The 13,238-nt window shown below is 35.8% G+C and overlaps 1 protein-coding gene across 1 annotated transcript in view; it reads left to right on the forward strand.

Annotated features, from left to right (window-relative positions):
* ipo11 (importin 11) overlaps nt 1-13,238 on the forward strand; it is a 205,409-nt gene that overhangs the window by 162,322 nt on the left and 29,849 nt on the right. The window contains exons 28-29 of the mRNA XM_058783964.1: nt 7,730-7,825; nt 11,393-11,477. Of these exons, the coding sequence (XP_058639947.1) occupies nt 7,730-7,825; nt 11,393-11,477 (181 nt within the window). The remainder of the gene's footprint in view (nt 1-7,729; nt 7,826-11,392; nt 11,478-13,238) is intronic.

Here is a 13,238-nt window from a genome sequence, read left to right on the forward strand (position 1 = left end):
ATTTATTAACATATTCAATCAGAATAATTCGATTTGAAAATTATTGCCTATAAATCCGTTTTTAGATGAAGAGTATTAAGCAACATAAAATTGAACACTGATGCCTAACCAAACAACAACACAAAGGCCATAAGTGGATTTTTTTAATAGAAACATGCTACCATTCAAACTTTGAGTCAGTTTTGTTTTTTAGAAGAAAAATAACAAAGTAATACTTCAATTCAGCAAGGATGCATTAAATTCAATTCATAAAGTCAAAAGCGACAGTAAAGATGTTTATAATAAACTTTTCATCAAAGAACCCTGGGAAAAAAATTTATTTTGGTTTCCACAGTGAAATGATGACTTCTGATCATGTGAAACTGAAGCCTGGGGTAATTGTATTTTTAGTTTTCTGAAACTAAAAATACAATTTCACCTTAAGTTTCAGACCCTGATCCAGACAGGGATTTTTTTTCTGTCTGGTGTGGCTTAAATTGCCATTTTAATGACTGTTATATTACAATATTGCAATATACAAACTTATTTTAGAGAGGAATTGTGCTCTGCCAGTCAACAATCATCCTTATTCAGATGCTTTTTCGTCTCTCTTTGGACTCGTGTGACTTGAACGGCGCCGAGAAAATTATGAAAGCAGACTCTGAAAGGATATTTAGTGGCGCCGAGAGGCTTGCATGAAATGAGGCCCAGCATATTAATTTTCACAGGCATTCAGGGTGCTTTGAATGGCATTTTCTGATCCTGCCATTACTATTCTATTTGCTGTGTTCTGACTCCCTCTGAATAAACACCTGTGGACTCACAGCAATGCCCAAGGCACTGAATGTTTCTTCTCTGAGGCGCAATACGTCACAAATAATTTCACCCCCTAATGAAGTATAACCGCAGTGATGACAGCAATGAAACGATACAGATTTGTCTCTGCTTCAGTCATTTGGAGAGCGCAGAATAAACAGATGATGATAATAATGATGTAATGATCTCCGCACATACAGCCAGGCCAAAAAAGAAAGAGGGATATGCAGATTGGGTCTTGGTTTTTACACATGCACAAACAGAACCATTCAGAGTGTTTTCAACCAGCTGCCTTTGGAATAATGATGTTGCAGTTTGCCAGTACATTTAGACAGTTTAGAGCAAGCTGCTTGCTTGATTACAATTGGAATACTTGTGGAATACATGATGTAAACAGTGGTTAATTTAACATAAATATCAAGTAGCATTGCCAACACTTAACGACTATTCAAAAAAAATAATCACATTTTTATATATATATATATATATATATATGACTGCAAAAAATTTACATATGGCAAAAAAAAATTTAAATTTTTAATGTATATTCAATTAATCAGCATTAATAATTGCAATAACAATATTAAGAGCAATAACCAACCATTTTGATATTTGTGTTTTGTCAGTACTTTTATGTGTAATTCACATTGCAAAAGGGTGTTGACAGTCTTAAAGGGTTAGTTCACCCAAAAATGAATATTAGCCTGTGTTTTACTCACCCTCAAAGCATCCTAGGTGTATGTGACTTTCTTCTTTCAGACGAATCCAGGCCAGAATCCAGGTGAATAAAGGCCTCCTGTAGCGAATCCATGAGTTTTTGTAAGAAAAATATCCATATAGCTTATATCGAAATCCTCTGACATTTTTCTTTACAAATCCTCATTTTGTGCTTCTAATTCTTGACCAGCGTTTTGTTTTGTTCTCTTTCCGCGTTTGTCACTAATCACACAACGCCGACGTCCTACATCATCCGCCGGAATGGCTTCTGAGTACCACAGTCAGCACAAGTGAGAGTTTGAAATATGTATATTTATCTTACAAAAATGCATGGGTTCGCTACAGGAGTCCTTTATTCAACCCCCGGAGATGTGTGAGGCACGTTTTATTATGGATGCACGCACTTTATTTCATGTCGTCTTTACTGTTGACAAAGAACACCCGCTTATCCCCATTGTAATGCTTGGAGGGGCCAGGACAATTTTTAATAACTCTGATTGGATTCTTCTGAAAGAAGAAAGTCACATATACCTAGAATGCTTTGAGGGTGAGTAAAACAGGCTAATAGAGGCCCTAAAAAAACTGAAAAAGCTGGAAAAAAAACAACAACATCCTAATTCTAAAGGTCAAAGATTCTGATGGTTAAAGGCTGAATTATCACTTTTTTGTGCATGAAAGCTTAACATTTATAAAAGCACAAAAAAAAGAGAAAAATATTATTTGATTTTACAGTAGTCTTACATAAATGCAATTCTTCTGATATGTTGTCCTGTAAAATCCTTTAAAAAACGGTAGTTCTGCAGGTTTAATTGTCCAAAGGTGCTGGTTTGAGTGTCATTAGTTGTTATACAGGCCTCTTTTTCAGGTCCAAGCAGTGATAAGAAATCTTTAATATGATGCATCTTTGATAGGTCACTAGCGCAGCTCTTGTAGCTCTAATATTGGTGGGTTGAGATAAGATTGCCCCCTACCCTGTATTATACTAAAAAAAAAGTAATATTAAAGCTGTAAACTTTATTAAATGTATAGCTGAGTAGATATTTAGCTAGCTATGGTGTTTGCCAAGTTTGCTTGTAGCAGACTTTCAGGGTGTCTTCAGGCAAAACAGTAATTGGCTTTTCATATATTCTGATATATGCTTAGCATGACACAGTTTGAGTTATTTAAAACTTTTTTCAGTCATCAGTTTTGAGTGGTGAGCCATATGCAATACTGAGAATTTTACTTTCATGTATGAAAAATGAATGAGGGCGCAGATAAAATGAAATGAGCACCTCGTTTTGGATTAAGGAAACACTCAATTCCTCAGGACCAGGTTGCAGATGGGTGATAGAGAGGCACATGTCATATTGCAATTGTAATTTCATACCACCCGTCTTTCATTCCTGACCAATTTTTTTTATTAAGTCATATCGGCTGTGCCCCTCTCCCTTAGCAGCTACAGTACCTCATCATCTACCTCTATTTCACCAAAGCAGAGATGTGATTGCTGCTCCAGAAACGGTATCGACTAGTTCATTTCACCAAGCAATGTTTTTGAGATTTAGAACTGACCCTCCTTATCTGGCTTTTCATTGAATGCTGCATGTGAGCAGATCCGAGGCGGAGAAAGAATCGTCACAGGGTTCTAAGTGGACAGTCGAGGGATCTCGTGTGTTTCAGCTCTGAGTGACGAATGAACCAATTTGACATTGGGGGGTTATATTGAAGACTGTGATGGAAAGCGCCAAACACAGGAAATTTGGCCCTGCCACACATTATAGAAGAAAAATGTGCTGGGAAGGTCAAGACCATAGGATGTTTTCATCCTTAAAGGGATGGTTCACAAAGAAATAACAATTATGTCATTGTTTACTCACATTCGTGTCCTGTATTTCTTCCGTGGAATACAAAAAGGAAATATTTATAGCTGAATGTCTGATATTTTAGATCCAATGGAAGTGAATGGTAACCACAGCTGTTAAACAATATTTTCAGTGAATAATTCTTAAAATTTCAGACTGTTTCTCACACAAAGCTGTCGTATGGCTTCAGAAGACACAAGTTGAATGAATCAGGGTTATTATTAATTTCTCCTTATTTAACTTTCTTCAGTTAAATAAGGAGAAAACTGAAGTCATTGCATTTGGAAACAAAGATGAAGTTCTCAAGGTGAATGCATACCTTGACTCTAGGGGTCAATCAACTAAAAACCAAGTCAAAAATCTTGGGGTGTTTCTGGAGACAGACCTTAGTTTTAGTAGTCATGTCAAAGCAGTAACTAAATCAGCATACTTTCACCTCAAAAACATTGCAAGAATTAGATGTTTTGTTTCCAGTAAAGACTTGGAGAAACTGGTTCATGCCTTTATCACCAGCAGGGTGGATTATTGTAATGGTCTCCTCACCGGCCTTCCAAAGAAGACCATTAGACAGCTGCAGCTCATCCAGAACGCTGCTGCCAGGATTCTGACTAGAACCAGAAAATTTGAGCATATTACACCAGTCCTCAGGTTCTTGCACTGGCTTCCAGTTACATTTAGGATTGATTTTAAAGTACTTTTACTTGTTTATAAATCTCTAAATGGTCTAGGACCTAAATACATTGGAGACATGCTCACTGAATATAAACCTAACAGACCACTCAGATCATTAGGATCGAGTCAGTTAGAAATACCAAGGGTTCACACAAAACAAGGGGAGTCTGCTTTTAGTTATTATGCTGCCCGCAGTTGGAACCAGCTTCCAGAAGAGATCAGATGTGCTAAAACATTAGCCACTTTTAAATCCAGACTCAAAACTCATCTGTTTAGCTGTGCATTTGTTGAATGAGCACTGTGCTACGTCCGAACTGATTGCACTATGTATAATCACTTTCTATTCTTAAATGTTTTAAATTCTTTTAAAATCAATTTTTAAATCACTTTGTTTTTATTGTTGTGATTTTTATTATTTTTAATAATGACTATTTCACTTCCTTTTATGTAAAGCACTTTGAATTACCATTGTGTATGAAATGTGCTATATAAATAAACTTGCCTTGCCTTGCCTTAATAATTAAAATATAAAATAAGGTTAAAATACAATATACAGTGGGGAAAATAATTATTTGATCCCCTGCTGATTTTGTAAGTTTGCCCATTTAAAAAAAATAAAAAGAAGGGTTTATCATTTTTATGGTAGGTTTATTTTAACTGATAGAGACAGAATATCAAACAAAAAAATCCAGAAAAAAGCAGTGTACAAATGTTAAAAAAAGATTTACTTTTTAGCAAGTCAAATAAGTATTTGATCCACAAGCAAAACATGACTTAGTACTTGGTGTAGAAACCCTTGTTGGCAATCACAGAGTTAAGACGTTTCTTGTAGCTGGTCACCAAGTTTGCACACATCTCAGGAGGATTTTGGTCCACTCCTCTTTACAGATCCTCTCTAAATCTCTAAACCACAGATTTTCTATAGGATTGAGGTCTGGAGACTGGCTAGGCTACTCCATGACCTTAATGTGCTTCTTCTTGAGCCACTCCTTTGTTGCCTTGGCGGTATGTTTCGGGTCACTGTCATGCTGGAAGACCCATCCACGACCCATCTTCAGTGTTCTGGCTGAGGTTCTCATCCAAGATTTTACAGTACATGGCCCCGTCCATTTGCCCCTTAATGTAGTAAAGTCACCCTATACCCTTAGCAGAAAAACAGCCCCAAAGCATGATGTTTCCACCTCCGTGCTTGACTGTAGGGATGGTGTTCTTGGGGTGATAGCCAGCGTTTCTCTTCCTCCAAACTCAACGAGTTGAATTGATGCCAAAGAGCTCAATTTTGGTCTCATCTGACCACAGCACATTCTCCCAAGCCTTCTCTGAATCATTTAGATGTTCATTGGCAAACTTCAGACAGGCCTGTACATGTGACTTCTTGAGCAGAGGGACTTTGCGGGCACTGCAGGATTTCAATCCATTGCGGCGTAGTGTGTTACTAATGGTTTGCTTGGTGACTGTGATCCCAACTGCCTTGAGATCATTAACAAGCTGCTCCCGTGTAGTTCGGGGCTGATCCCTCACCTTTCTCATGATCATCCTTACCCCATGAGACAAGATCTTGCACAGAGCTCCAGACCAAGGCCGATTGATGGTTGTTTTGTATTTCTTCCATTTCCGAATAATTGCACCAACAGTTGTCTCCTTCTCACCAAGCTTCTTGCTGATGGTCTTGTAGCTCATTCCAGCCTTGTGCAGGTCTACAATCTTGTCCCTGATGTCCTTTGACAGCTCTTTGGTCTTGTCCATTGTAGTGGAGAGGTTGGAATGGAAGATACAGATTCTATGGACAGGAATCTTTTATACACAACGAGCTGAAATTAAGAGTATCTTCTTAAAGTGACAGGACTAATCTGTGTTCCACATGTGCACATAACCAATCTGTGGGAGCCAAAATTCCTGCTGGTTGGTAGGGGATCAAATACTTATTTGACTTACTAAAATGTAAATCTTTTTTTAACATTTGTATGCTGCTTTCTTCTGGATTTTTTGTTTGATATTCTGTCTCTATCAGTTAAAAATGATAAAACCTTCTCTTTTTTTTTTTAATTGGGCAAACTTACAAAATCAGCAGGGGATCAAATAATTATTTTCACCACTGTAAATTTTGAAAAACATTTCAGTTAGCTGGCAACATTTCTAATTTTCGTTTAGTTTTAATTGAAGGACTACATTTACCATCAGGAAATAAATAAAAACTAGAACTAAACTAAACATAAAACTGGAATTAAAATGTGAAAATAACCTAAGTAGTTATATTAAAACAAAGTTTAAAAAGAAGAATAAAAAAAGCACAGTTACAGTGAAATTAAAAGAAATTCCAAAAAAAAAAAAGTACAAAAAAGCAAATAACACTTAGCTTCTCTAATCTTTTTTTATTCTATCTATTTTCTTTTTATTTATTATAAAAATAACAAAAGCAAAAAAGGCCTCTAACACTAGCTTGCTCTATTCTGTTTTCTTTTTATTTATTATATAATTTAAAAAAAAAAAGAACTTGCTACATGTACTGCGTTAAGCTAAGTGAGACTTGTTATAGCACTTGCATATTATTGCTCTTTTGTTGATTTTGATTGCTTCCATTGTCCTCATTTGTAAGTCGCTTTGGATCAAAGCATCTGCTAAATGACTAAATATAAATGTAGATTCAAAATGTTGATACAAACTATATATAAATAATACTAAAATAGCACTGGTATTGTTTTTATTTTGTTTGTGTGTTTGGATTAGATTAGAGCAGCTCAGACATTCCTTTAAACTTCTCCATTTGTGTTCCACAGAAAAAAGTCATACAGTATGTGTTTGGAATGACATGATGGTTGTAAATTATGACAGAAGTTTAATTTTTAAATCAGCTATGTCAAACATATGGCTTCAAGGCTGTGAAATGGAGAGACTGTTCTTCATAAAGTGCTAACTATTGCCGTGTCACAGAAAGCATAAAGAACAGCTGCATTAAGGGTTTAATCTAATGAATATCTTCACATTTATTGGCAATAACTGCTTCAGATAATATGTGCGGTCTAATGTGCAGGTCCCTTAAGTGTAGTTCAGATTTTAACAGTCAGTCAGACTGAATATTTCTCTTAAGCTTTTGATTGTTCCCTTGCAGAAAGGGTTTGTGAGTGCAAGCTATTTCCAGGCTAAAAAGGTTTTTTTTTTTCAGACAGAAAATCTTAATACCCATGGGTAGGGTTGTCAACGGTACAAGTGCTTTGCTACCAACTCGATGCAAAAACCTAAAAAAAAAAAGAAAAATTGAATACATAAAAAAGTCGCAATAGCAGTCTTTCTAAAGTTTAGTTAAAGTCGAGTAGCAACTCTGTACCCACGCTCTGTCACACTGACAGGTGACTGCTTTTCGACGCTCATACGTGTGTTTTCCCACATGCAAAGACATTCTTTGTTGAAATAGCCATTTTGATGTGGTAATAAAGTTTAATTGAGAAATAATTGTTTTTTTAGTTTGTTTACTAACTGAAGTAATATTTTGAATAGCATATTTATTTTCCAAACTGTTATTGAGTATTGTGAAATTTCATTTTCTTTGCTTTCGACTACTAAAATCACCCCCATGACATCCCTTCTCACAGGCTTGTGAAGACACCTTAAAACATATTTCTGTCACGGTGCTCTCAGAGTGTGAATGATGGAACATTGTGTTCATTTTCTAAATAACATTTTCCTCTGCAATCATTTTTCAGCGTGATCCAGGACAAGTTCTGTGGGATCATTAACATCAACGTGGAAGCGCTGCACGATGTTATGACGGAAGACCCTGAGACGGCTACCTTCAAGGAGTAAGTTTGATTCTCTCTTTTTGATGACACTTCTCCTCCATAGAGGCATTTTGTCTGCCTAATGACCTGGAAAATGGTGGACAAGGGCACACACTGTCATGGCGGGGTATTTCATGAAACAAATGCTCAGCGTTAGGAGAAGGGACTGTGATCTGTGTCAGTGTTTTCTGCCTTCTTGTTACACATTATATATTCAATATAGAAATATAAAAATATATATATATATTTAAAATATTTATTTTTACATTTACATGTAGTACATTTTATCTAAAGCGACTTACAAATGAGAAGCAATCAAAACCAACAAAATAGCAATAATATGCAAGTGCTATAACAAGTCTCAGTTAGCAAACGTAGCAAGGGGGGGGGGGATGTAATAAAAAGAAAACAAGTAGATAGAATAGAAAGAGGATATGGAATGCTAGTGTTAGAAGGTCTTTTTATAATAAATAAAAGTAGATTGAATAGAAAAAGAAATAGAGAAAGCTAGTGTTAGAAGCATCTTTTTAAAGGAAACAGGCAAATAGAAAATGAAGTGTTAGAGCTTTTTTAAATAAAAAAGAAAACAAATAGATCAAATAGAATTACAATAGAGTACTAGAGTTAGAGGGTCAAAATCTTCTTATTATAAGATTTTAATTGTGTATATTTTATGAAATTATATTATATTATATAAAATGTATAAAATATATAAAAATCCCACACAGTATATATATGCAATATTACATGTGTATATGTATGTAGTCTATACACACACACACACACACACAATAATTAAAATAATATACATTACTATATGATTATAAATTTAATTATAATATAAAAATTTTATATATAATATTAATCTGCAATTATATATTAATTAAATTATGAAAAAATATTTTACAACTTACATTTTGATGTGGATGCTTGTATATAATTCTATTCTGTAATAAGAGTAATACAATTAATTGTATTTTAATTATATTAACAAATAAAGTTAAATTTATAGTTATGTTTCTCTCTCTCTCTTTATGTCTATCTATATATTAACTAATTAAGAATACAAAAATTAATTAACTTCTAATATAGAATTGATATTCATAATGTTATTCTGCAGTTATATATTAATAAATAAAATAATATTTTACAAATTAAATTTTGATGTGGATGCTTGTATATAATTCTATTCTGTAGTAAGACTAATAAAATGAATTGTATTTTAATTACATTTAACAAATTATTAGTTATATTTATAGTTATGTTTCTCTCTTTCTATCTATCTGCCTATATACAGTGAGGAAAATAAGTATTTGAACACCCTGCTATTTTGCAAGTTCTCCCACTTAGAAATCATGGAGGGTCTGAAATTGTCATCGTAGGTGCATGTCCACTGTGAGAGACATAATCTAAAAAAAATCCAGAAATCACAATGTATGATTTTTAACTATTTATTTGTATGATACAGCTGCAAATAAGTATTTGAACACCTGAGAAAATCAATGTTAATATTTGGTACAGTAGCCTTTGTTTGCAATTACAGAGGTCAAAGCGTTTCCTGTAGTTTTCACCAGGTTTGCACACACTGCAGGAGGGATTTTGGCCCACTCCTCCACACAGATCTTCTCTAGATCAGTCAGGTTTCTGGCTTTGAGCTCCCTCCAAAGATTCTCTATTGGGTTTAGGTCTGGAGACTGGCTAGGCCTCGCCAGAACCTTGATATGCTTCTTACAGAGCCACTCCTTGGTTATCCTGGCTGTGTGCTTGGTCATTGTCATGTTGGAAGACCCAGCCTCGACCCATCTTCAATGCTCTAACTGAGGGAAGGAGGTTGTTCCCCAAAATCACGCAATACATGGCCCCGGTCATCCTCTCCTTAATACAGTGCAGTCGCCCTGTCCCATGTGCAGAAAAACACCCCAAAGCATGATGCTACCACCCCATGCTTCACAGTAGGGATGGTGTTCTTGGGATGGTACTCATCATTCTTCTTCCTCCAAACACGTTTAGTGGAATTATGACCAAAAGTTCTATTTTGGTCTCATCTGACCACATGACTTTCTCCCATGACTCCTCTGGATCATCCAAATGGTCATTGGCAAACTTAAGTCAGGCCTGGTTTAAGCAGGGGAACCTTCCGTGTCATGCATGATTTCAAACCATGACGTCTTAGTGTATTACCAACAGTAACCTTGGAAGCGGTGGTCCCAGCTCTTTTCAGGTCATTGACCAGCTCCTCCCGTGTAGTTCTGGGCTGATTTCTCACCTTTCTTAGGATCATTGAGACCCCACGGTGAGATCTTGCATGGAGCCCCAGTCCGAGGGAGATTGACAGTCATGTTTAGCTTCTTCCATTTTCTAATGATTGCTCCAACAGTGGACCTTTTTTCACCAAGCTGCTTGGCAATTTCCCCGTAGCCCTTTCCAGCCTTGTGGAGGTGTACAATTTTGTCTCTAGTGTCTTTGGACAGCTCTTTGGTCTTGGCCATGTTAGTAGTTGGATTCTTACTGATTGTATGGGGTGGACAGGTGTCTTTATGCAGCTAACGACCTCAAACAGGTGCATCTAATTTAGGATAATAAATGGAGTGGAGGTGGACATTTTAAAGGCAGACTAACAGGTCTTTGAGGGTCAGAATTCTAGCTGATAGACAGGTGTTCAAATACAATAGTTAAAAAATCATACATTGTGATTTCTGGATTTTTTTTTTTTTAGATTATGTCTCTCACAGTGGACATGCACCTACGATGACAATTTCAGACCCCTCCATGATTTCTAAGTGGGAGAACTTGCAAAATAGCAGGGTGTTCAAATACTTATTTTCCTCACTGTATATCTTATGACATTAATTAGTTACTAATAAGAATTATACAAATAATTAATAATGAATTTATAATATAGAATTCATATGAATTGGTGTGCCACATCAGAAAACAGTATGTATGTTTGTTTGTATATATAGTTTTGGGTTGTATGTAAGTTGGTCATGAAATGTGCATGATACTAGGGCTGTGCAATTAATCGTATTCGATTATCATTTGATTGTCTGTATGATGAAACTGACAAGCTAGGCAATATCGCGTTCATAATTGAAGACGAATCGCCTTCGATTTATGAACGCGGTTTAGTGTAGCTTGTCAGTGAACTACGGCTCTGAGTATTAAATGCCGCTCCATCTGAAAGCAGGTGATGGCGATTTACTGCTAATCACGTAACCGGCTTTACTGACGAGATGTGCATGATAATCGTATACGATTAATTGCACAGCCCTACATGATACTGTGTGGCAACCAATATTTCATGACTTCAAGATATGGTGTTATACCCTTAAGTTCACCTCTTAAGGCATTTTATCATTTCCAGGCAGGATGGATTCACAACCTGCCTCATACATACTTCAGTGGGGTGTCAAAAGAGTATTCATAAATGGAGTGAGAGATTACACAGCTGCTGGAGAACAGGGAAAAGTGGCACATTTTAGAAATGATGTGTAACATGAATGTAATTTCTCTACTTTGCTCTCGCTCTTTTTACACACACACAAACACGCACACCTTACACACTCTCTCTGGCTGCCTGTCCTCTAGCTGCATGCTGATGAGCCACTTCGAAGAGCCAAAGCTGACAGATGATGAGGAACCCCCAACAGAACAGGACAAGAGGAGAAAACTGGTGAGTGTTTTACCCTGTGCTCAAAGGCCACAGGTGTGACACCCTCCTGTCGATGACACATGCCACCAAATGGCTGTTATTGATGAGATATAGCGGATGCTGATATAGAACATTAAATTGATTTGACGAATTGAATTCACTGCATTGCTACTTCAGTTCACAAACCAACAGCTCAAAAAGTGTTTAATCTAAAGAAATCAATTTCTCATGGTCAAGGTTGACGAACATCCTACATAACACATAGGGTGTTCAAATTCTTCATGTGTCGCTATGGTTCTGGCACAGTAAATACTTTGTATGCATTAATATAGGTGTAGATTAATCAGCTAAATTGATGTGAGGCCAGTATCAATAATAACTGGTATTTTAACACTATAATCTAGACTGTACGTTTGCAGTTTCTTTACAGAGAATTACTGCATTTGTAACTGATATGTATTTGGTGATACTAATGTCCCATTAGTTAACGTTAATAAGTTAATACATTTACTAGCATTAATTAACAATGAGCAATACAGTTGTTACAGTATCTATAATCTTTGTTAATGTTTAGATAATTGTTTCTTCATGTCAGCTCAGATCCATTAAATATTAACAGACAGCTTTTGATTTAAATAATGTTTTAGTAAATGCTGGAATTAAGTAAGATCATTAAATTCTCTGGGAGTATTTGTAATTTGTTAGTTTATTGTTAAAAATGTAGTTAACTAATATTAACAAATGTGAAGTGTTACTACTTGTTTGATTAGATGAACCTTGGTAGAAAAGTACCGACTCGTGGGCGGCAAACTGTGTGGTTTGTTTTTGTGTTTCTCCTCTCTTTTTATGGGAACCGTCTCACCAGAAGTGTTTCAATAAAAACAATAGTGAGAGAATAAAATGCCATTGCAGTGTTTTGGAGAGGATTGTCATGAAATCTCAGTCTGTCTTTTCCTAATGTTATTTTTGTGTGACACCCACATGAGCATGTTTCAGCTGAGTGGTGCTTCTGATAGAAAATCTGCCAACAACAATAGCTTTCAAACAGCCACTGAAAATGAGCAAATGTACTATGTGAAGTGCAGTAGTTCAAAAGCATGTTCGAGCACTTTTAAGTGAGTCATTTCTCTTAATTGTCTGTATGGTGAAACGGTCCTGGTGGTATTTGATGCTTTCAGCTGGTAGCTGGTTTGAAATGAAGCACATTTTTGTATTTGTAAGTCACAACCTTTACTCAATGGTCTTATGACAGTGTTTCTTTGTTAGAGAATGACGTGGGATGAACCTCAGTACCAGAGTACTCGAAAATGACAGTGGTGACTAATCAAAACACAATTGGCTTTTTTTTTCTACAAAACATTCAGCAGAAGTATGTATAGTATCAAAAGTATCATTTTTAATTGAATACAGTGCTGTTGTTGATGATACCTTGTCTTTGCAAATTACAGTTTGCATTAGTACTATAGCCGGTGACATGTAGACCGTTCACAGCATCACAATGCAGCTGCTTTTTAGACACATAAAGGTCATTTACACAGAATATGTTTTTGCATTTAAGGGATAATTCACCTAAAACTGAACATTTTGTCATAATTTACTGTCCCTCAAGTTGTTCTAAACCTATATCCATAATTAATTAACACTTAATTATTGTCCTAACCAACTCCTAACCCTAAACATACCCGTTGGTAACCCTCTTGAAATATTTAACCTAATTTATTTCAATATATTCTATATATTCTGGTTTTAAATTCAGTTTTCTTGGAAAGAAAGACTTGTGTC

This window comes from Onychostoma macrolepis, chromosome 08, assembly GCF_012432095.1.
Source record: "Onychostoma macrolepis isolate SWU-2019 chromosome 08, ASM1243209v1, whole genome shotgun sequence".
Lineage (NCBI taxonomy): Eukaryota > Metazoa > Chordata > Actinopteri > Cypriniformes > Cyprinidae > Onychostoma > Onychostoma macrolepis.